Genomic DNA, 26411 nt, shown 5'->3' with positions numbered 1-26411 from the left:
AGTGGCTTTCATGTCTCAAATCCAAAGAATAATTTTCTTTTTCTTGTGTGACCTTTAAGCAGCATTTGATATTGCTACCAGTCACTACTTATCTCTCTTTTTCCACTGCCAGTATTCTAATCCTAGTCTGTTACAATCTCTCACCTCGGTAACATTCTCTTGGCAACAACTTTATCATATTTAATCAAATCTCTACAAAGCAGCCCTGTGATCTTGTCCCTCCTTCTATTAAATGCCTCCCATGGTCCTTAGAGATGAGTAGTAATCTTTATTACTCACAAAAGGACCAGCTGTGATTCAACCTTTCTGGCCCCATGATTTTCCACTCTCCTTACTTTCTTTGTACCATCCATGTGGTTTCCTATCCTGTCCTCTGATACAGTGGTTCCCAATCCTGGCTTCATATTAGGATTATGTGTGGAGATTTTTAAAAAAAATACTGTTGCTAGGGCCACACCTTCAGATATTTTGATTCACTTGTGTAGGGTGAAGTCTAGGCATTTGTATTTTTAGAAGGGATCCAAATGATTTTAAGGCTCAGTGAGGGTTGAGAACCGTGTCTGTAATGCAACAAACCCTTTCTCAAGTCAAGTCCTTAACCCATAGTGTTTCTGTTTGAAAAACTCTTCCTCTGCTCTCCTGACCCCCATAATCTCTAAGTTTGAGCTTAAAACTTCTTCAGAAAACAAATTTTCCTTGATACCCTTTGCTAGTTTAGCTTCCCTTAATCATCCCTATAAATCCTCTTTTGTTGAACACTTACCGATTTCCTGTGTTTCAAGTTTGCTTTCCCATGAGATTACTGGCAGAAACTATCTGTCTTGCCCCTGTTCTAACCCCACTGCTTAACACAGCACCTAGTACATAGTAGACACTAAACAACTATCTGATGATCAACTGAAAATGTCTGCATCCTGGGGATTCAATCTTGCAGAGATATTATATTTAGTTCTTCATCTTTCCGTAACAAGATTCTTGGTTGAGAGGGAAGATTTGTAAGGATGGCAAAGGCTTTTTGATGAGGGAAGTGTGTATTTGGGGTACCCTCCTGAGCCAAGATATGTTGATGCTAAGACCCTAAAATGTCTGGAGATTTGGTGAAGTAGGCCTTCCAGTAGTGTGCAGAGATGAGGGCCCCACATCTCCCTGGAAAAGGACTTTCTAAGGAAAGACAGTGGAGGCACAAAACTAGTTTAAAGAGAATGATTAATTAAAAAAAAAAAAAAAAGGAGTAGGGCAATTCTATATAATATAACAGCACAGTAACTGTCTTTCAGGAATTTGTCCCACCAATCTTCCCTAGACTTTAAGTCAAGCAAGGAATGAATATAAGAACAAGTAAAAACTGTTAAGAACTACAATATTGAGAGTGCACAGTGTAGTTACACTGGTCCTGGTGCTTTTTGCAGTAGTAGAAAATAATTTAACTAGATTTGGGAGTAGGGGGTGAATTTATTCTGGGTGTAGCCTTCACCTATCTCAGTATCTGGCCTTGGCAGTGTTGGTAGGGACACAAAAGCATCAGCAACAGCAATCACTACCTTCAGTAAGGCACCAGCACAAGACAGAAAGCCCAAGAGGTAAGGGCATTGGATATTCATGCCCTCAATTCAGATGCCCCATCTCTCTGAACTTTTGACATTTTGCTGTTATCAGAGAAAGGAGGCATTCTAGTGAGCTAAGATTAAGGGAAAAGTTCAGACTCACATAGTATTCTAGAAGACCAAGTCCATGGCTCCCTTTGAACATTCCCAGGATAGTTTGGGAATTACCAGAGGGGAATTCAAATTCCCTCAGAATAATGATTATTATGATAATACCATTTTCTCCCTGGCTAAGGTGGCATAAGAAAACACACATTATCCGTATGTGATTTGAAACATCTGAGATTTAAGAAACTAGTCAAGTTGGCACAACTCCAATTCTTCTGGCCAAGAATGACAAGCGATATTGAACAAAAAATGTCAATGATATAAGATATATATAAAAAGCAGATGTATAGTTTAGAGAACAAAGCCAAAATAATAAATATGGAAGCTTAAGGCCCACCAGACTGGCCCTAGAATCCACTGTTATGAAATATATTACAAAGTACAGATTTCCAGGATTGTGAGCATTTTTTTTTGAATTAATTAATTTATTTATTTTTGGCTGTGTTGGGTCTTCGTGGCTGTGCACAGGCTTTCTCTAGCTGCGGCGAGCAGGGGTTACTCTTTGTTGCGGTGCGCCGGCTTCTCATTGCGGTGGCTTCTCGTTGCGGAGCACGGGCTCTAGGTGCGTGGGCTTCAGTAGTTGTGGCACGTGGGCTTCAATAGTTGTGGCACGTGGGCTCAGTAGCTGTGGCTTGTGGGCTCTAGAGCGCAGGCTCAGTAGTTGTGACGCACGGCTTAGTTGCTCTGAGGCATGTGGGATCTTCCTGGACCAGGGCTCGAACCCGTGTCCCCTGCATTGGTTGGCAGATACTTAACCACTGTGCCACCAGGGAAGTCCCAGGATTGTGACCGTTTTATCAGTTACTGCGGGTTTCCAATGAAGAGCCAGAGTGATTAAGGAGTCATTGAAAATGATGTAAAAGAGAACTTATCCATGTAATAGAAGTTAAAGCCAGAATGATAATCATATCTCCCCAGAGGGGGCACTGAAGAATTTCTGGGAACACTGGTGAGCATGTTATATATTTGAAACAATAACAAAAAGCCTAATTGGGTAAAGCAGGTGAAATTCCTGGCTAAATCCTATAACTCCCTATACCGACACCACTGGAGAATCAGTTTGTACATGTTAGACAATCCTTGCTGCTTAGCAATGTGTGCACTGGCTTTTGGAATTAGATGAACATTAGCAGTATATATGGCACAGGTGAAAGCATGCTTATAACAAGGAAGGGATATTGCTGTAAATCAGTGAATCAACAAAAGATGTGATGCTAAAGTAATATGGGCAGAACAATAAACTGGTGATGGAGTTGTGGTAACAAGTTTGGCTCCATGAAAAAGAGAGATCCTAGCTAACAGAGGGGAAGCAGAAGTCCATGTTATTAGAGATCAACCTAATGACGATTATTACTGTACAAGCAAGCTACAGGCTTAAAAATGGCTTCTCAATTCTGGCTGTACATCAAAATTTTCTGGAAGTCTTTTTTCTTTTTTTAGTGTTGATGCCTGGTCTTGAATACAGATCTATTAAATCCAAATCTCTGGAGGTGTGGCGCAGGAATCAAAATCAATATTTTTTAACCCCTTAATGTACTGCCAATGTTGAGAATCAGTGCTTTAAATTTAAAGTGTTACAAATTAATTTCTAAGGACTCAAGCCCAGTTAGAACATATTCTACAAGAAGAGTTCCCATTGAAACAATACTGCCAAAGGATCATTGCTTATATCAAAAAAAATGTTCAGTTAGTCACTGCCCAGCAAAACACAACTAGTAGATTTCTGGCCAAATTAAATGAAAGTGGTGACAAGGACAAAAATGTCTTTCCAAAATAGACCAATCACCATTATTCTTCCCTATTACAGTGAGAGTTGTCTGCCATATAGAAGAGTCCATGCTCTCTAAGTAATAATAATGTACAGTATGTTAATAAATACATAGCAAAGAATTATTCTTTCAAGATTAAGTAAAATCATGTTTGGTATTGTTAGGAATCAATGCTAGATATGAATATAAATATTTTAGAGAAAGGAGAATAAGTCCTCTGAACCACTCAGCCTGAGCACAGCCCAGAGAAGAGGTGTTAGACAATGATCAGTGTGGTGACCCCCAGGAAGGTCACGGCAGGATGCTTATCCCTAGTGGGGAGATGCCATTTTTTAATTCAGATCCCCAATCAGGAAGTTTCTCTGACTCTCTCATCTGTTTGGGCTGGTTTACCATGGTACCAGAGAATGGGTGGCTTAAACAACAGAAATTTATTTCTCACAGTTCTGGATACTGGGAAGTCCAAGATCAAAGAATGGTAGATTCAGTATCTGGTGAGATTCTTCTTCCTGGGTTTCAGACAGCCATCCTTTCCTTGCATCCTCACATGGTGGAGAGAGAAATTGCAAGCAAGCTCTCTTATGTCTCTTCTTATAAAGGCTCTAATCCCATCACAGGGGTTATCCCTCATGACCTCATCTAAACCTAATCACCTCCCAAAGGCCCCACCTCCTAATATCATCACATTGGAGGTTAGGGTTTCAACATTGAAATTTCTCAAAATTCAAACACGCAGTCCACAACACGATCTTAATAGACAGGCATATAGCTCTATCCATCAAGATTGCTCTTACACTCCACAGAGGCAGAACATAGATCCCACAGGGCACTCAATGCTGGAGTCAGCAAAGCAGCACTTAGCAAACAGAGAAGGGCTTTTTTTTAATGTGTGAAGTATTCAGGGGCAGTCATTTGCCATGCACTAGAGGGAATAAATTCCCTTTGAAATACCATTATTATACAGCAGCGCCTAAAAGAGAACTTTGAGCTATTTCAGAAATAGAGGCTGAGAATCTATAAATGGCATTAATGGGCCTGATACAAGAAAGTGACATTGCAACAGAGGCTTGCGTGAACAAGAGTGGGATGCGCAGAAGAAAAGAGGTGCTATTCTATTAGGTCTTCTCCAGCTCTCCAACTTCTTGAATAAAGAAGTGGAGATTCTTAATGGAATCCCATTTATTATCATTTATAAACTTAAATAGTTATATTAGACAGCTATACATTGACTTGTACATGGTTCCCATTCTATAGTAGTGTGAGTTTGGACATTTTTCAGTAAGGCCTGATTTAAATCACCTTGCTGGTATGTTTATAGATAGACTCCACACTGAGTAGATTGCACTGAATGGTTAGAGTGGTGTATAGGAGGGCACCTGGTAAAGAGCATTCCTAATAAATTTTTGTCTGGAAATGCTAATTATATAAGCGCAGTGGTTGGCTGTAAAAGGCCAGCATTTAGTATCACGCATAGGTTTAAATAACAGTTTGTCTGGTCTCAACACTTCTGTAAACCCTTGGGCTTATATTTCACGTCCAATTTGGTCCCTTTGGTTTCTGTAAAAGACAGAATTACACATGATGTTATGAGCCCCACAGGTCTGTCATCATTGATTCTTTTCTCTCTCCTGGTACTTATAGGCGCAAACAGCTGCCAGCCTATGGGATGCATACTCAGGCCTGTTAAGTAATCAAGCCATGATCCTGGCCATGAACTCCAGGTATAATAAGCTTTAATGCTCTCATATCACTGATTGAATACCTTTTTAAAAATGTGATAGATACATATCAAAAATATGAAAAATAAAAAGTTACTCCAAATTCCACCACCCTAATTCAACAACTATTAGTTCTTTCTTTCTCATGTTCTTTTAAAATCTTTCTGTATTGCATGAATAGGCAGATCATCTAACTATTGCAGAATCATAGGCAGGTTGCACATTCAATTTTCTATACTACTTTTCATTTTTGCTTTGTCTTAATTTTTAATTTCTCTGTAAAATCATATTTTCATTTTAATGACAATGGAATATTCCCAAATTTTGACATTTTCTAAATTATATTATATTTTACCAACATTATGATAATCATCTGGTACGTAAAAGATTGTATCTGCTCTGGACTACTTCCTTGAAATACCATTCTGAAAGTGAGGTTCCTGATTTAGGTGATAGGCAACCATGAAAATGCCCTGCTGTGGGGGAATCCTCACTGGTCAACAGCTCCAGCTGCTGCCTGTATAGCTTTACCAGCACGGTCTGTGAGGTGTCACTTCCTGTAGGCTGATCTCACCAATGACCCAGAATGGTAGGACAAGTAACTCCAATGGGTGACTTCAGCTTGAGGGATCGCCATCAGCCAAGCTGAACCCTCCTTGGAACTTGCTGCAGTCCAAGACTCTTCCTACCCTATTCCTCCTTCCTTCCTTCTCTTGGAAATCTCTTGTACTTCTAATCTTGTTTTGGCATCTGCTTCCCCTGAACCCAAAGTAATGCAGATGAGATGAACCTTCTTAGAGCTTTTGATTGTGTCAACTTGTTTTCCAGAAGAACTGCACTTATTAATAAGTGTTTTGTCAAAGCCTAGTCACCTAGAAGATACTCATACATGTATACATAGATCCATATAAACAAAATTTGGCATTCTGTATTATATTATTTTACAGGGTTCATGGAAAGGCAGACCCTGGATTAGAATCCCCTTCTCCATATTTTAATTTAATTTTTTGGTCTACTTAAATGTGCTAAAAATCTCCCACATAATAGTTTTTCCTTTATTATTTAAAATTTGTTATAGATTTTGCTTTTCATATTTTGACCAAGTATAATTTGGTACATAAAGATTTACATGTGTTATATCTTCATATATACTTGTATAATTTAATAATATAAATAAATTTTATTTGTTACTATTAAACTCATATTATAGCTTACTTCTTTTTTTGACTAATTTAGTCTTTATTAATTATTATTTAGTTTCTGCTTACTCTTTTGCTTGTTTTTTTGTTGTTGTTGTTATTGGAGTATAGTTGATTTACAATGTTGTGTTAGTTTCAGGTGTACAGCAAAGTGAATCAGTTATACATGTATCTACTCTTTTTTAGATTCTTTTCCCATATAGGCCATTAGAGATTATTGAGTAGAGTTCCCTGTGCTATACAGTAGGTCCTTATTAGTTATCTATTTTATATATAGTAGTGTGTATCTGTCAATCCCAATCTTCCAATTTATCCCTTCCCCCTTACCCCCTGGTAACCATAAGTTTGTTCTCTACATCTGTAACTCTATTTCTGTTTTGTAGATAAGTTCATTTGTACACTTTTTTTAGATTCCACATATAAACAATATCACATGATATTTGTCTCTCTTTGTCTGACTTACTTCACTCAGTATGACAATCTCTAGGTCCATTGATGTCACTGCAAATGGCATTATTTCATTCTTTTTTATGGCTGAGTAATATTCCATTGTATATACATACCACACCTTCTTTATCCAGTCATCTGTCAATGAACATTTAGGTTGCTTCCATGTCCTGGCTATTGTAAATAGTGCTGCAATGAACATTGGGGTGCATATATCCTTTTGAACCATGTTTTTCTCCAGATATATGCCCAGGAGTGGGATTGCTGGATCATATGGTAGCTCTATTTTTAGTTTTTTAAGGAACGTCCATACTGTTCTCCATAGTTGCTGTAACAGTTTACATTCCTACCAACAGTGTAGGAGGGTTCCCTTTTCCCCACACCCTCTCCAGCATATATTGTTTCTAGATTTTTTGATGATGGCCATTCTGATTGGTGTGAGGTGATACTTTATTGGAGTTTTGATTTGCATTTCTCTAATAATTAGTGATGTTGAGCAGCTTTTCATGTGCTTTTTAGCCATCTGTATGTCTTCTTTGGAGAGATGTCTATTTAGATCTTCTGCCTATTTTTTTGATTGGGTTGTTTGTTTTTCTGATATTGAGCTGCATGAGATGTTTGCATACTTTGGAGATTAATCCCATGTCAGTTGCTTCATTCACAAATATTTTCTCCCTTTATGAGGGTTGTCTTTTCATTCTGTTTATGGTTTCCTTTGCTGTGGAAAAGCTAAGTTTAATTAGGTCCCATTTGTTTATTTTTGTTTTTATTTTCATTACTCTAGGAGGTATATTGAAAAAGATCTTGCTATGATTTATGTCAAAGAGTTTTTTATGTTTTCCTCTAAGAGTTTTATAGTATCCAGCCTTACATTTAGGTCTTTAATCCATTTTGAGTTTATTTTTGTGTGTGGTGTTAGGGAGTGTTCTAATTTCATTCTTTTATATGGAGCTGTCCAGTTTTCCCAGGACGACTTATTGAAGAGACTGTCTTTTCTCCATTGTATATTCTTGCCCCCTTTGTCATAGATTAGGTGACCATGGGTGCATGGTTTTATCTCTGGACTTTCTATCCTGTTCCATTGATCTATATTTCTGTTTTGTGCCAGTATCATACTGCTTTGATGACTGTAGCATTGTAGTATAGTCTGAAGTCATGGAGCCTGATTCCTCCAGCTCTGTTCTTCTTTCTCAGGATTGCTTTGGCTTTTGTGGTCTTTATGTTTTCATACAGATTGTAAAATGTTTTGTTCTAATTCTGTGAAAAATGCCATTGGTAATTTGATAAGGATTGCATTGAATCTGTAGATTGCTTTGGGTAGTATAGTAATTTTCACAATATTGATTCTTGCAATCTGAGAACATGTTATATCTCTCCATCTGTTTGTGTCATCTTTGATTTCTTTCATTAGTATCTTATAGTTTTCTGAGTACAGGTCTTTTACCTCCTTAGGTAGGTTTATTCCTAGGTATTTTATGCTTTTTGATAAGATGGTAAATGGGATTATTTCCTTGATTTCTCTTTCTGATCTTTCATTGTTAGTGCATAGGAATGCAAGAGATTTCTGTGCATTAATTTTGTATCCTGCAACTTTACCAGATTCCTTGATGAGCTCTAGTAGTTTTCTGGTAACATCTTTAGAGTTTTCTATGTATAGTATCATGTCATCTGCAAACAGTGACAGTTTTACTTCTTCTTTTTCAGTTTGGATTCCTTTTATTTCTTTTTCTTCTCTGATTGCCATGGCTAGGACTTCCAAAACTATGTTGAATAATAGTGGTGACAGTGGACATCCTTGTCTTGTTCCTGATCTTAGAAGAAATGCTTTCAGTGTTTCACCATTGAGAATGATGTTTGCTGTGTGTTTGTCATATATGGCCTTTATTATGTTGAGGTAAGTTCCCTCTATGCTCACTTTCTGGAGAGTTTTTATCATAAATGGGTGTTGAATTTTGTAAAAATCTTTTTCTGCCTCTATTGAGGTATTATATCATTTTTATTCTTCAATTTATTGATGTTGTGTCTCACACTGATTGATTTGCAGATATTGAAGAATCCTTGCATCCCTGGGATAAATCCCACTTACTTGATCATGGTGTGTGATCCTTTTAATGTGTTGTTGGATTCGGTATGCTAGTATTTTGTTGAGGATTTTTGCATCTATCTATGTTCATCAGTGATATTGGCCTGTCATTTTCTTTGTTGTGATATCTTTATCTGGTTTTGGTGTCAGGGTGATGATGGTGTCATAGAATGAGCTTGGGAGTGTTCTTTCCTCTGTAATTTTTTGGAAGTGTTTCAGAAGGATAGGTGTTAACTCTTATCTAAATATTTGATAGAATTTGCCTGTGAAGCCATCTGGTCCTGGACTTGTGCTTAGTCTATTCATATTTTCTATTTCTTCCTGGTTCAGTCTTGGAAGGTTGTACCTTTCTAAGAATTTGTCCATTTCTTCTAGGTTGTCCATTTTATTGGCATATAGTTGCTTGTAGTAGTCTCTTATGATTTCTTATCTTTTAAATTTTTTTTTAAACTTGCCATTATACTTATTATTTCTCCTTTTCCTTTTTTTTTTCATAATGCATTTATTTTGCTTACATCCTTCATGTCTTTGGTTGTATTTTTAGTCCTTTTAAAATCTTAAATTATATGTTTATTTTTTCCCCTCATTTTAAATAAGAAAAAAATCTTGACAGTATTTAAGTACTTTGAATTTTCTAATTTTTAAAATAGACTTCTCATTGTGATTAGAGAATGAAATATATATCCTTTTATATTTTGAAACTTTCTATGGCTAAGCATATGGTAAATATTTGTCAGCATTCCATGATTATCTGAAAAGATAATCCTTGTTATCTCAATTAATACAATTTATACCTCCTTATTAATTATATTAAAGGTCTCTCCTTTTGCAGAATTTTTATTTTTATCTACCATATACTAATAATTGAATGCTTAATCATCTCCTATATCTGTGTGTCTATTTCTCTTTATATCTTTAATAATTTAATAATTTTTCATAAAATTATTATATATTTTAATAATTCTGTTTAATAATTTTTCAATTTTGTTTCTATGTGGTTTGAGAGCTTTTGTATTAATAACTATTTCTTTTATTATTTTATAATAATTGCATATATCTCTCTTAATACTCTTTCATTTGAATTAGACTTATATCATATTAATATAGCCTTCCTGATTTATTTCTGATCATGTTTAATATAATTTTCCCATGCTTTTATTAGGAGGCATCTACTTTCCTTTATTCAATTGTGATTCTTGAAATTATACTTGTAAAAATTTTGCTTACTGATCTTCTATAATACTTATTGCTTCATAATAGGAAAAAATAAAAATTTTCAAGAAATATTTTAGTACATTTGGCTTACCTCTACTTCTCACTTCACTCTAATATCTGAAAAAACATTTCACTCAAAAATTTAACAAAAGCATACAGTACTTTGTGAGGGATGCTTATTCTTCCTTCTCAAGTTTCTTTCTATACCACCTGGTTATATATCTTGGAATATAAGAAAGGCTTTACACTGCCATTCTTATTTCTAAGATGTCATTGTTTGTAAAACACATTAGTAATTTAATACTTGTTCTTTTGAAAACCAATTACATGTAGCCCAAAAAACAATATATACTTGCTGATAATTGCCGATGTTGACCTATACATTTACATTGGACTTTCTTCTTTAGTATCACCAATATCTGACTCTCAGCCTTCTTCACACTTAAAATGTGAAGATTCTTTAGTCCATCAGCAGTTATGAATGGCATCAGAGTATCACACTACTATCCTAATCCTTGTTCATGACATGGACCATTTTAGCATTTTTAGGACTGGCAATATGATTTCAAAGTACATTAAAAGACAATATTTTCTATTTTATCAAAATACTAATTTTGCATTTTTCTAAACAAAATCATATATCTCTAGAAACTACAACTGAAAATACTACTGGAAGCTTTTGATAGGTAGCTGTTCAGAGTCTGAAAATCCATTAGAGCCCATGAATAAGTCAAATCAATCTTCCCAAGATTTGAAAATTATCTAATATAATCCAAGAAATGCCATTTCAAACAATGGATATCAGATATTTAGGTCTTCTTCTCCAGTAAAGGAAAAAGATTCTGAGTTCAGCACAAGATTTCCTACCTTACCAACTATATTACCATCTTTTTTTAAAAAATTATTTTTAACACAAAAAAATCAGGAGGCACTGTTATCCAGGTCACACTTATTGAAGGAACAATAGCTGTGTCACAACTTATCTTTTTAGCTGCTGATGGGAAGGTTTCTTTTGCCATAAATTGGAAGATGTATCCCAATATCAGAAACATTAAATGTAAGAAACATAGTATCATGGACTAGAGAAAATGTGGCAGTAATATATTTCAACTACCTAAATCTCAGCATGGCTTTATGGGCTTGGCTGGGTAGGTAACCACCCTTTACATTATTATGTCTATGCAGAAATATATTATGAACTCTAAATAACAGATTATAAATGATTTTTACCAAAAAGTATGATTCCTTCACTTTTTTTTATTTTTTTATTTTTAAATATTTATTTATTTATGGCTGTGTTGGGTCTTCGTTTCTGTGCGAGGGCTTTCTCTAGTTGTGGCGAGAGGGGGCCACTCTTCATCGCGGTGCGCGGGCCTCTCACTGTCACGGCCTCACTTGTTGCGGAGCACAGGCTCCAGACGCGCAGGCTCAGTAGTTGTGGCTCACGGGCCTAGTTGCTCCGCGGCATGTGGGATCTTCCCAGACCAGTGCTCGAACCCGTGTCCCCTGCATTGGCAGGCAGATTCTCAACCACTGCACCATCAGAGAAGCCCCCAATTCCTTTATATTTAAAGCACCATTGTTATTTTTACACTAATATTTAAAACCCATGTTATATAAAGCCAAAATTTGGGCCTCATTTTCTAGTACACTGTCGCTTAAACTAAGAAAAAACCACTAAAGTTGGGTTGTATCTGTTCTTTCCTCAATTTAATAATTATACCTTTTTCTTGTCAGCTTCGTGGATCCCTTATTGCAATATGAAACTCAACTGAAGATAGTAGAATTGTCCTTTAAAATGGCATTTGCTATACCAAGTCTTGACAAAGTGAAAGAAATTGGGAAGAATGAGGATGACCAAGAGGACCTGGAGGTAAGACTTGCTTCCTTTAGTCAAAATGAGACATCATCATGCACCACAGCAATCCCACAGAAAGTCTGTCCAAAAGTTGTAATCTTTGTTTTCTCCTTCATTCTTTTTATATATAATAGATAAACAGCATATTCTAGCACTAATCTCTATCCCTGGACTCCTTGTGAATTCTATAACCCATGGGATTTAAAGGATTGTATAGGATCTATAGGAACAAATGGGTGAAGAGATTTTGGTTAATTTGTTTGACAAAAACAGCAAGTTTACTGGCAAGGGCTGCAAAGAAGGAAATAGGAGCTAAGAAAAGTGGAGGTAGGAAGAATCCTGTAGTAAGATCAGCAACATCTGTGGTTTTTATTTCTCAGCATAGCTACACAGTTCACTTGCCCCGTAAGGTATTAAAGCAATTCAGGGTATATTGTATTGAATGAGGTCTCATCTCCAGAGCTACCTCTCTCCTTTCTTACCTTCAGTTTATGGGGAGAACTCAGGACCCCAGGATGCAAAACTATAGGCATTGGTAAAATTTTATCTAAGGCTGGCTGGCTGGTTGTGCAAATTTCTTGTTTTTCAGAATTTATACCGAACTATTTTAAACATATTTGAGGACACTCTTCTGATCTTAGTGTCTAAAGACCTCTACAAACTGCAAATCTTAAAGGTAAAGGGAAAATAAGTAGTCTCATTTTCTTGTCATGAATCTAAAGGGTATACTATATTTTACTTATTATTTACCATTTGCCATACTTACATCTCCTTCAAGTATTTGGCAGCTGAAAAATTTTCTTTACCTTTCAGAATGTGTCATTATCTCCCAAATAAAATCACTTCCTTTTATTTGAATTACAGAGACACAATTTTAAGAATCCAATTTTGGGAGAATGGCAACAGACACTTAAGAAGCCAACGGTTATGTAGCAATGTAAGAGTAAACACAATACGGGGTAGCAGAGCATACGATGATTGGCCTAAACCACCTTCAGGTCCACCTAACAATGAGCCATATTTTGATAATATCTATATGCATGTTCTTCCCTAACAACCCTGGGCTAAGGAATCCCATGAGCATCCTATCTTCACAGACACCCTAGTATCAAAGGAAGTTCTAATAACCATCCATAACCCTACTTTTCACATCCAAGATTTGACTGTGTTTTTAATGTGCCAGGCAGAGACAGAGACTGATCTGGACATTTTATGACCTTTAATTTTGCATTTTTAACATGATGGCATCAGGAGGTAGCTGTCTGAAAATACTGAGAAACTAGATTTACTTCCTGTACCATGAGAATCATGGGATTTGCAAATCATAAAATACATTCAAGGAAAGAAGCAGAACTGGTATATATGAAGATTAGGAGAAATGAGGGGAATAATAAAATATATTGAGGTAACTTCTGCCTAATTTAAGCCAAATATTTTCCATGCATTTAAAACATTTTAACCTCACAATCCTGTAAAGTGGTTATTACCCCATTATTACAACCCTCTCCCCATGTGTGCTCTTTCTACCACCCTAGGCTGCTTATTGAGGATTTACTCTATGTCAGGTACTAAGCTGAATACTTAATATATGGGTTTTTAAATTTAATCCTTAAAATAACCCTATGAGAAAGTTAAAATTATTTCTCTCATTTGCGGATAAGGAAATGGAAGCAGAGAGAGGAGAAATAATATGTGTGCATCTAATGAGTAGAGGACCTACTCTAACTTGGGAGCCTGTTACTCAACCACCTTGTTCTTATACCTACCACATCTAGAAACTTCCCTGATCCTCAAAAAGAGTTGACCCTCACTCCTGGAAAAGGAATAGGCTGAGCCCCCTGAGATTTAGAGACTCTTCTGCCCTAGGAAACAAACTTCAGAACAGTTTTACACAATGGGAGCAAGAGAAGGGGATGAGATTTGGCCAACCATTGGCATAAATACTAAGGACTCCAACAATCTGTCTTAAGTCTACTAATGGTGGTTAACATGTAAGGCATATGCAGTCTTCTTCCTTCCTCAAGCATCTGAGGATTTAGAACAAATAGGTTGAAGCTACAGCAAGACAGACCATATTTAGCAATGAATCAAAATTAGCAAGAGCTTTCTCATCGAGCTGGCTCCAGGAATATACTCTAAACCATGAGTCAGAAAATATCTGGATGGTAAATTTACAGAGGCAATTCTGGGATAAAATGACATTTCAGGATCAAATAACATTTGATTCTTTTTTAAAACTGCAAATCAGATCCTATGGTTTTAAAGAGAAAGAGAATATGTATTGTGAAAGAAAAAGAGAAGGAGAAGCAGCTGATGATAATCAGCCTCATAGCCTCATGCGAAACTTTTCATGATGCCTGGCAAAGTGACTGTTATAGTGGATATTAGTAAATACTTGTTGGATAGAATTAAATAAAATAAAACCCAGGTATAGCTATATGGCAGATGAAGTATTATACTAGACAGTAATATACCAGCTTATTGTCATATTTTTAAAATAAATATAGGATAGGTGTGAAACCATTGGGAGGACATGGGGAAACTTGACTTGGTGAAGGTGGTGATCAGAAGAAAGGGACCTGTGGAAATGGAAACACCATGGTTCTAGGATAGTTCTTGTGTTTTCAACAGGAAATGGCTGTGTGGATGAGTGAAGATAATTTGTACATGCAGGAGAGAGCCATGGTGATCATCAGCAGAGTGCTAAGCTTTGCATCCAGGAAAGTCAAGGGATATGTAAGTCACAGAGTAATCATGCCGCGTGCTTCTGAAGACTGCATTTCCGCAGTGCTGCTTTCCAAGTCTTGGGTCTAGAGAGTGTTAGATGCCTGCTTCGTATTATCATACTAGTAGGTTGGGATACTGGGAAAGGAGTTAATATCCTACATGACTTTATGTCAATTAGAGCAGAGTTTCTCAATTGATTAAGATGCCTCATGCTTTCCACAAACAGTATGAGTGTGTCAAAACCAGGCTTTTGCTGACTCTCTGGATTCTCCTCTTTGGACCACAATCAATGTTATTTGTAAACTTATAAATTCTTCCATCCTTACTTTCCTTCTTATTTCTCTTTTTCCTAGAATATTTTTAAACCACCATTTATTTTAAATGTATAACAAGTAATTCTTGAGTACTTTCATTGTAAAACATGCTAAAGACATAGCAGAAGTCCTTCTTTACTATCCTCTCCACCCCAATCTCATCCCTAGCCATGTCTGTGTGATGTGTGTCCTGCCAAACAGCTACATACACATACAAATATACATGCACACGGATATACATAGCTTTGTTACTTAGTTTTTCTTTACTAAAGTTACATCATATTTACATATGGTTCTGCAATTTGATTTTTTCACTGAACAGTATACCCAACAGATACTTTCATAGATTTGCTTCATTATTTTAACTACAGCTTATATCTTATAGTGTTGATGTATTATGATCTACTTAACTATTCTTCAGTTGATGAACATTGAGGTATATTGTGGGTTTTTCTACTTCAAACAATACAAAAATGGTCATCCTTTTGCATGTATGTGAGTATGTACTTAGAAATGCTAAGAAAAATAATAGGCCAAAAAGTATGAAGAGGTTAAAGGTTAGTAATGCACAACTGTCCTTCATTCTGCATTCCTGTGAATATTAGACTGCCCATTTCCTCAACCTTCACAAACACCTGGATATTATCAGACTTTTTAACTGTTGCCTTTCAGATGGAGAACAAATAGGTATCTCATAATTGCCAATATTTACTGAGGTTTTCTATATTTTGAATAACACTATTGCCTGCCTTCTAAGAAGCCTCAGACTATCTCTGAACATTTTTCTCTCTTACGGATACTGTGTTTTCAGTCTCTGTTCCATAACTCACCCTTCACTGTGATTTTTAAACATACTCTACTAATTGCATATCTGATTGCTTAAATCAGTTCAGGAGTTCAGTATGAAGGGGGTCAGAAACATGCATTTGTGACACTATCTTCATGTATCCATTTCTAATAATTGTACAGTCTCTAGACATATTGAGATGGAAAGCCTAGATCAGCCTTATAACATAGCTGAATTTTTATTATTTTATTTAAAATAAACTTTGGGAGATAAACCCATGCACTTATGGTCACCTAATCTATGAAAAAGGAGGCCAGAATATACAATGGAGCAAAGATATTCTCTTCAATAAATGGTTCTGGGAAAACTGGACAGCCACATGTAAAAGAATGAAATTAGAACACTCCCTAACACCACACACAAAAATAAACTCAAAATTGATTAAAGACCTAAATGTAAGGCCAGACACTATAAAACTCTTAGAGGAAAACAGGCAGAACACTCTATGACATAAATCGCAGCAAGATCTTTTTTGACCCACCTCCTAGAGTAATGAGAATAAAAACCAAAATAAACAAATGGGACCTAATTAAACCTAAAAGCTTTTGCACAGCAAAGGAAACCATAAACAAGATTAGAAGACAACCCACAGAATGGGAGAAAATATTTGCCAACGAAGCAACTGACAAAGGATTAATCTCCAAAATATACAAACAGCTCATGCAGCTCAATATAAAAAGTAAAACAAAAACCCAATCAAAAAATGGGCGGAAGATCTAAATAGACATTTCTCCAAAGAAGACATACAGATGGCCAACAAACACATGAGAAAATGCTCAACATCACTAATCATTAGAAAAATGCAGATCAAAACTACAATGAGGTATCACCTCACACAGGTTACAATGGCCACGATCAAAAAAATCTAGAAACAATAAATGCTGGAGAGGGTGTGGAGAAAAGAGAACCCTCATGCATTGCTGGTGGGAATGTAAATTGATACAGCCACTATGGAGAACAGTGTGGAGATTCCTTAAAAAACTAAAAATAGAACTACCGTATGATCCAGCAATCCCAATACTGGGCATTTACCCAGAGAAAACCATAATTCAAAAAGACACATGCACCCCAGTGTTCATTGCAGCACTATTTACAATAGCCAGGTCATGGAAGCAACCTAAATGTCCATCAACGGAGGAATGGATAAAGAAGATGTGGTACATATATACAATGGAATGTTACTCAGCCATAAAAAGGATTGAATTTGTGTCATTTGTAGAGACATGGATGGACCTAGAGACTGTCATACAGAGTGAAGTAAGTCAGAAAGAGAAAAACAAATATCATATATTAACGCGTATATGTGGAATCTGAAAAAAAAATCTTATTTACAAAGCAGAAATAGAGACACAGACGTAGAGAACAAATGTATGGATTCCAAAGGGGAAAGGGGGGTGGGATGAATTGGGAGATTGGGATTGACATATATACACTATTGATACTATGTATAAAATACATAACTAATGAGAACCTACTACATAGCACTGGGAACTCTACTCAATGCTCTGTGGTGACCTAAGTGAGAAGGAAATCCAAAAAAGAGGGGATAAATGTATACATATAGCTGATTCACTTTGCTGTACAGTATAAACTAACACAATATTGTAAAGCAACTATACTCCAATAAAAATTTTAAAAAAGAAAGTGAGAAAAAGCCAAAAAATAAATAAATAAAATAAGCTTTGGAACATAATACAATTTACTTACATGGGAAAATACAGTCCATGATGTTCTTTGCAACATGCTAATTCCCCATCTCAGTGTCCAAAAGAGAGACCGAGTGGCTTGTTTTAAATATTCTGATCCTTTGGCCTGGGAAGTCAGTCTCCCTCTATTTCTGAGATGGTTTGGAATGTCCATTCAAATGGACACAAAATTTTGCAAGTGAGGCTTGAGATTAAGTGTAGTTCAACACTCCAGTCTGTTTTCTGTATAGTTCCTAACATGCTTTATATATTCAGCAAGTATTTGATGGAGACTATTCACATGCTTCTCTTTGCACTTCAGTACACATATATACTTTCTATTTATATATCTAGTGTATATTTATATACGAGATATATACTATATGTGTGTATAAATATATATATATATCTTCTAGTGAGTTCCATTCAGGTAGCAGGTATGACACTTGGGGGTTTCATCTTCTGCTATCACCTCTACTCTCTTTCAATTACAGTTGTAAAGTTCATTCTCCCCAGCACATAGCCCACCCTTCAACTGTGAAACAATAAATGTGTAAATTCATATGTGCAGCAGAAGGCTCTCATAAATTGTTGAGGGTTCCTAAGCTATAAACGAGACCTTTGAGAAGCCAAGTGGTAACGTATTCCTCTGTTCTGCAATGTTTGCTGAATGCCACCAGGTGGAAGCACACCAGCATTTTCCAGAAGGTGGGAACTAAGCTAGCCTCAACCAGCTTATCACAGTCATGGAAGCATAAACCTTTACTAAGTTAACTTTCTCTTTAAAATAAGATAATTAAGATATTTATCTTCTAAAGATAAGATAATTATCTTCTGAAGATAATTAAGTCAGTGAAATTAATGGAGATGGGGGAACAAATACATAAAACAATCAAAAATATTATTAATACATTAAAAGCTAAACTACCCACAGGCAAGGTCTGTGTATCTCTATATCTGACACATTGTAAATAATAAATGAAGATTTGTTCTGCCATTCTCTAACTAAATGTAGCTACCTATTCAGGTTCTGGCCATTCACTGGATAAAAACTACTTTCTTCATAAATTACCCTAGCTTATGTCTTCCAGACTCTCAGAGGTCCTTGTCCTATTGAACAATACTTTCATTTGTATTCTACCAGAATTTAAAGTGGTATTCCTCTTACATGACCTTTGTGCCCATCAGGGTGAAGAAACTGCTACACTCAAAGAATATTTGTCCTTTCAATTAAACTGTTAATTTCAAAACGGGTGAAGAAGTGTGAGCTAAACATGTCATATTATCCCATTAACAGATTTTTCCTAGGTTTGTTCCTTTGGCACATCAGCATTTAAAAGACAGGTGGAAGATTTTCAGTCAAAGCTAACAGATTGTCCACATGTCTATCTCCTCCCCCTCCACAAAATGATAGTAATAAAATTTGTTAAATGTTGCCATTGCAACAAAGAGAATTAGTAACGGGTTCTCAGTGGGCTAGTGATGTCAGCAAACTTCTGCATGACAGAATAGATAGAAGATGGTAACTGATAAAGTCTGGCAGGGGAATCTGAAAGGCAGGGGCATGTGAACATTAGAATGGAGGACAGCTGAAAAGGGAGGGAGTATCCCTATGGAACCTTGAAGAGTCTGGAGCTATGGAAGCCCAAGTAATGATGAAGAATGGGTGGCAAAGGAAAGCTGAAGACATACACATGCACTGAAAAGACTCATAGGAAGTTTATACAGAATGATCTATAGTGCCTCCCGTCCCCATTTACACACACACTCTATATTCCACAGGGACATGAGTCCATTGGTAGGTAAAATTTGAGGACATTTTTCTCAAAACAATTGTAAATTCCCTGAGACAATCATCTTGATTCTGTTGTTTAGATACACTTCAGCATGACCCCAGCCTTCCCACCCAACTACTCTAAAACCAAGCCCACCAGTTGATAAGCTTGCTCACATACAAAATCCCACCAGTGGCATCACATTCTTAAATATGACTAGACAACCAAGAATTTGCCAGACATTTGAGAAGACCCTCCAAATACAAGAGATAGTCCAAGGTAAATAAAGAGAACAAAAATGATTATCAAAAATAGATAATTCTGAGTACAGATGAGAATTTAGTCTCAAAAGGAGTAGAGAGGACATATTTTTATGCCAAAAGGAAATATAACTAAAAATGAGTATGGCCTATGCACTGATTCATCACAGCAGGAATAGATAGGCAATGTCCCAAAGTGATATTAGAACTGAAGTAGAAGTCCATTGTTTAGAGATGTACAGTTGACTTCCAAAAGAAGCAGCTAAAAAACTTAGAAGTGGTTGCCTCTGGAATTTAGTACCTAAAACTGTCATAATTGTTAAGATAAGGAACTGGAGAGGCCAGATGTACACAGAAGAAGGAATCCAGTAAGAAAGGGCCAGAAAACTAAGCAGGAGCACTTAGACTTAGGAACAAATACAGAGAAGCTACTTTTATCCAGGTCTTAACTCTTTCCTTCTTTCAGCACTTTAGATAGATTTTCTATAAAAGCAGGACTATACTGTATTAAATGTTCCCAAAGTCTTGTGTTTGACAGGGTGTGACTGTGGTTGGCACACTTCTGAAGGGACTGTGCAGGGCATAATCAGTGTGCCCCATGGTTCACACAGCTTTATTCCTCTCTTGGCCTGTCCTAGGTCAGGTCTCCCCTCCTCCTCAAACATGCTATGCAATCTAGACATGGCCACACCTACTCTGCTAGAGACACACATCTAGACAGACCCTATCTGGCATCATTAGCAGCTTCCTTTACAAAGACACCTGCTAAGAGTTACACATCCACAAGTTCATAAGAAGGGATAATCAGAGAGAATGCTCAAGGCAAAAACTATAACACAATAAAACTTTAAGGCCAATCCTCTGTAAATGGTCCCCAGGTTCAGTGAGCTAAGCTGTGAGAAGTACTCCTCTGGTTCTAGGTACTTTTGCTATAAGGGTCTTTGCCATAGACATCTTTGTAGCATAACTAATTGGCCGTAAGGCAATTTTTTCATAAAAGATAAAATAACGAAAAATAAAAGGGGGACATTATAAAGGTCATAATGAAACATGAAAAATTAATAACAAAATTAAAAAGGCTTTCTTGAGAAATACAATTTAAATATTTACATACAATTTAAATACATTTAAATTGTGTGTAAATTCGTGGCAATTCTGCCAAATAACTGATTTTATTTTGTGGGTTGTACTTAAGCACTTGTCTTTGAAGTCTTTCATTCATAATATGTTTTTTGCTTTTTGATTCATCTCCTCATTCAGCATGATAGTTTTTCTCTTTTTGCTAAAATTTCTTCCTTCATTTCATCCTTCATTCCAAATACCAGGATGCATATTTGTAACTGAGATTTGTATTGCGTTATAAAAACCTCTGCACTGTTTTTTGTTCTTGGCATCTTGCCACATGTCTGTTCATAGATGTTCCAAAGTTCTATAGGAAATGTATGTTCAACTCTGCACCTCTGAGACTCTTAGCCTCTTTCTCCTCCAATGTAGTGTGCTTCAAAATAAGAAGCCAACTCTTGGGGCAAATCACTGTCATCTCTCAGCTCAATAAAGCCATCAATAAAATGGCTAACTGAAAGAAAGTCTAACTCATTTCAACCAGTTGAAACCAAAGTGTCAAACCAAACAGTCTACTAGTTATTTTATCTTTCACAGCAAAATTGCCTTACAGACAATTAGTCATGTATTAAAGGGGTTTGCAGCAAAAATGCTCGTGGCAAAGATGCCTATGGCAGAGAAGCTTGTGGCAAAAATGCCGGACACATACTCATACTCCTCCATCATGCCCAACAGAGAAACAGAACACCTTCCCCTTTTTTTAAACCCATAATGCAAAGGTAGTTCTTAAAATCTTGCCATTTGATAGAAAAAGAAATTTGGAATGCAAACCAAAAGAAGAGAATAGGTAGGGGAAAATAAAACACTTCTTCCTAGGGCCTAGAATAAATAGCAACCCCTACTGTCTGCTTCTAGATTCTTCTAAGTCATAGGACTCCTAAAATAGGGGGAGACGCAGGTACACTTACAAAGAAATATAGGCAGAAAGAATCCAAGGAAGACATCCACAGAAGCAGATTATCTTCCTTTCTTCTACTAAGACCATCACTCCCAACATCCTAATTCGGTCATATCCTTGGCCCATGACCTAGGTCACCTCACATACTTCTTCAGGAATGATTCTGTGTGTGTGTGTGTATGTGTGTGTGTGTGTGTGTGTTTGTGTGTGTAAGACTGAGACAGGCAGACAGACAGACAGACGTGAGTGGGTCAAGCAAAAAGAGAGGTAAGGATAAGGGTATATAAGAGTAATACAAAGAAGGAGAAACAGGTCTTGGGATCTCCCTGGAAAGTTGACTTGAACTCTAACTTTGACCACCAAAGCATCTATCTAGGAAAAGTAATCATTTGTCTTAGAGATAAGATTCTGCAGGCCTACTAGTTTAGCAAACCTACATGTGGGAAGAGTCCTTTTTGTTTAAAGAAAATTGGTAATAATTTTCATACCTTCACACAAGCAAAATATCTCTTCTATCTCTCCTTTCTTCTTTTATGTGTCTACTCCTCTCTCCGTTTGCATTTGATCTGGCTAAACAAATCAGTCAAGGTAAAAACCTAAATATTTGAGAAACCTATGTGTCAAGGAAGGTGTGTGTGTGTAGGGGGGGAATATATAAATGTTCTGGCAGTAGGTTTGATAGCAGAAGCAAATGTTTTGAGTTTTTTAAAAAATTAATTTCCCTGGGAAGAATCAGAGCAATTCTAGGAAGAAACGTTTTCTTCAGTGACTTACAGAGTCATCTGAAGTGTTCTCCAGTGACTTACAGAGTCATCTAAAGTGTTTCATACATGGAGAAGGAAGCATGAAAGCTTTTGGATATTGACTCCCCCACTCCAGTATCCTAAGAATTTGATACCTACAAATAGCTACCTAAAATATAGACTAGAAACTAACATTAGTTGAGTCTCTATTATTGCCAAGCACTTTGCTAGGAACGTTCTTTTTTGTCATAAATGTTACCCCCTTAGTTCCCACAATAACTGTTACAAGGTAACATTTGTTATATGCATTTCATAGATGAGAAAATTGAGGCTCAGTAACAGAGTGAGGATTTTAATACAGATTTTGTGAACTCTGAAGCTCAACTCTAACCGTAGTCTGATATATATATCAGACACAAACATTTAATGTTGACCATGCATAGCAAATACATTTTTCTACTTTGTTTTTTCACTAGACAAGTGTTGATGTTCCATGTTTGGGTGTCCTGGCAGCAGAACTGTCTCTTTTGTGTTCCCATGCTGATCCCTCAATCACACAACAAGCATCCTTGGGAATGTATCACCTCCTCTGCATTGCAAAGTGTCAGAATGGTAAGAAAGATTCATCTTTTCTAAGGGTTACTAATAATCTGTTCCTAATTATTATACTTGTGGGTCCCAAGGGGGCTCTATGTCTGTAGATTTCAAAATCCTGCCCCAAGATCTATAGCTTCACTTTTTAAAATGTATTTTTAAATCTTTTTTAGAATTATTTTTAAAATGTTATAGTTGGTTCTTCAATGTCTATAACATACTATACTTAGATTAGTGTTGGGTGTTAATGGTGGGGACAGGAATGCTGGGTGGAGGCAGGGAAGAAAGAGAGGAAGAAAAATTACCAATGGGACTTTTTAAAAAGAGGCATACTGTAATGGAGTATCAAATAGAATACTCAGATTCTTGCTTCAGTGGTGGGGAAAAATTAGCCCAAGACCTAAATAAATGCTGCTCTGGTCTGCCTAACAAAGCATAAGAGCAAGACCTTATGGTATCAAACTATTTCCAAATACTTTAACAGAGAATAGATTTACTGTCCCATAATAAAGAACTATTTAAAGATTATATATACTAATTGTTCTCAAGTCATTGGACATCAGATAACAAAGGACAATGATTTCTAGTGAGATGGGAACAAATGAACAAATAAAGCAGTCTACAATTGACTGAGTTTACAACCTAGAGTAAGTTTCTAGGCTGCAGCCCAGAAAGGAGTAACCCAAGAGTCTCACCAAGTTGAAGAGACAGAATTGGGACTCCAGATAGATCAAGATATCTAGAGTTCACAGGGCAAAGCGCCAGAAAAGAGTGCACAAAGAGAGAGCTCCAGAGATGTGCAGAGAGCCCTTTAACTATTTGGCTATGTAAGGATCAGAGCACACATGTGAGGAAACTACCTGAGGCTTGCAGGGGAGAGGGTGGGGGTAACACCCAAAATGGTTAAAGGATCCACCGAATCCCGAAAGACTGGAAATGGTGCCCATGCCTATAAGCTAGAATTTAAAACTTCATAATTCATAAGTAATGAAGCAGAGTACAAAGAGATTTTGTCTCATCAAGAGGAAAAAATTATCCCTGAATTATTTTAGTGCCACTTAACAAAAGTTAAAAACAAGACCTAAAATTATCAACTGATCTCCAAATACTTTAATTGTTTATCAGACAAAGCTCAAGCTTACTTCTAGGAATACAAAAATTCCATCACTTAACAAGTTAAAATGAACAGTTTGGACAAGTTAAAATTAACAATGTCTGACATGCAATAAAAAATTACTAGGCATGCAAAGAAACAAAATACAACCCACAATAAAAAGTAAAATGAATAAAAACTGACCCAGAAATAACACAGATGATAGAATTAGTAGAGACATTAAAACAATTATTATAACATATTCCATTTATTTAAGGAGTTAGAGAAAAAGATGAACATGTTAATGAGAGACAAAGAAAAGTCTCTAAAAGACCCAAATTGAACCTCAGGAGATGAAAACTACAATATCTGAGGTGAAAAACACTCTGGCAGGGATTAACCGTATAATCTTTTTTATTGAGGTATAGTTGATTTACAATATACACAATATACATTTACAATAGGTGTACAGCATAATGATTCAGTATTTATACAGATTTTATTCCATTAAAATTTATTACAAGATAATGGCTATAATTCCTTGTGCTATTAATATTTCCTTGTTGCTTATCTCTTTTATACATAGTAGTTTGTATCTCTTAATCCCATATGCCTAATTTGCCCATCCCCTCTTCCTTCTCCACTTTGGTAACCACTAGTTTGTTCTCTATATCTGTGAGTCTGTTTCCATTTTGCATATACATTCATTTGCATTTTTTATTTTTTAGATTCCACATATAAGTGATATCATATGGCATTTGTCTTTCTCTGTCTGTCTGACTTATTTCATTATGTATAATATTCTCTAGGTCCATCCATGTTGCTGCAAATGGCAGAATTTCATCCCTTTTTATAGATGAGTTTTATATATCTAGATAGATAGATAGATAGATAGATAGATAGATAGATAGATAGAAGATATATCACATCTTCTTTATACATTCAACTGTTTATGGGCACTTGGGTTGCTTCCATATCTTGGCTATTGTAAACAGTGCTGCTATAAACATAGGAATGCATGTACTTTTTCAAATTAGTGTTTTCATTTTTTCTTCATTTTACTTTACTGGATATATACCTAGGAGTGGAATTGCTGGATCATATGGTAGTTCTATTTTTAGTTTTTTGAGGAACCTCCATAGTGTTTTCCATAGTGGATGCAACAATTTACATTCCCACCAACACTGTACAAAGGTTTCCTTTTCTCCACACTCTCTCCAACATTTGTTATTTGTAGACATTTTCATGATAGCCATTCTGACAGGTATGAGTTGATATCTTATTGTTGTTTTGACTTTCATTTCTCTAATAATTAGTGATGCTGAGAATCTTTTCATGTGCAACAGTGTAATCTTAAAAGGAGCTGGGGCTGGGAGGGGAGAACATTTCATTCAGAGTAAAGGTAAGGTAAGGATTATAGCAAATTTCTCATAAGACAATGCAAGCCATAGGCAATGAAGCAACCTCATAATGCACTGAAAGAAAAAGCTGTCAATCTAGAATTCTTTAACCAGCAAAAGTGGTGCTCTTTCAAAAGCAAAAGTGAAATAAAGACTTTTTAGATATACAAGAGCCGGTAGAATTTATCACTAGCATATCTGCAGTATGAAAAATATTTAATGAAATTATTCAAGAAAAAAATGATGTCAGATGAAAATCTAGGTCTACATAAAGGAATAAGGAGCACTGGATTGCAACTATGAAGGAAAATATTAAAATTTTCTTCCCTACTTTTTAAATCTCTTTAAATGAGAATCAACTATTTAAAGCAAAAAAACAAACAAAAACAACGTAAGAGCTAAATATGTGACAACAATATCACAGAGGCTTGAAAGAGGGTGAAATATGAGGTTCTTATCCATAAATTCATAAAATATCACTTCAAAGTAAACTGTGATAAGTTAAAGATGTATAATATAAATCCTAAAGGAACTACTTAGCTAATATAACAAAGAGTTTTATATAATAAGCCAAAATGGAGATAAAATAGAATCATAAAAAATACTTAATCAAAAAAAGAAGAAAAATAGAAAGAAAAACAGATGGAAATATGGAAAGCAAAAAGTAAAATGAAGACTTAAATCCACTCATAATAAATATAAATGCTCTAAATACCTCCAGTGAAAAGGCAGAGATTATCACAATGGATAAAGAGCAAGACTCAACTATATGCTGCCTATGAGAAATCTACCCTAAATGTAAAGACACAAATAGAATACAAGTTAAAAGTTGGAAAATGATATAACATGCTAACACTAGTCAAAAGAAAACTGAAATGACTATATCAATATCAAAAAATACACACATTTCAGAGCAAAGAATGTTTCCAGGGAAAAAGAGGGTCATTTCATA

At 36.0% G+C, this 26411-nt stretch overlaps 1 protein-coding gene across 1 annotated transcript in view; it reads left to right on the top strand.

Annotated features, from left to right (window-relative positions):
* Positions 1–26411, top strand: part of MROH9 (maestro heat like repeat family member 9) — a 136894-nt gene that overhangs the window by 63756 nt on the left and 46727 nt on the right. Inside the window, exons 3-7 of the mRNA XM_061183788.1 lie at positions 5123–5202; positions 11881–12016; positions 12591–12677; positions 14633–14737; positions 22849–22984. Coding sequence (XP_061039771.1) covers positions 5123–5202; positions 11881–12016; positions 12591–12677; positions 14633–14737; positions 22849–22984 — 544 coding nt within the window. The remainder of the gene's footprint in view (positions 1–5122; positions 5203–11880; positions 12017–12590; positions 12678–14632; positions 14738–22848; positions 22985–26411) is intronic.

This window comes from Eubalaena glacialis, chromosome 3 (genome assembly GCF_028564815.1).
Source record: "Eubalaena glacialis isolate mEubGla1 chromosome 3, mEubGla1.1.hap2.+ XY, whole genome shotgun sequence".
NCBI classification, from domain to species: domain Eukaryota; kingdom Metazoa; phylum Chordata; class Mammalia; order Artiodactyla; family Balaenidae; genus Eubalaena; species Eubalaena glacialis.
This window is presented reverse-complemented; position numbering and strand designations above follow the sequence as displayed.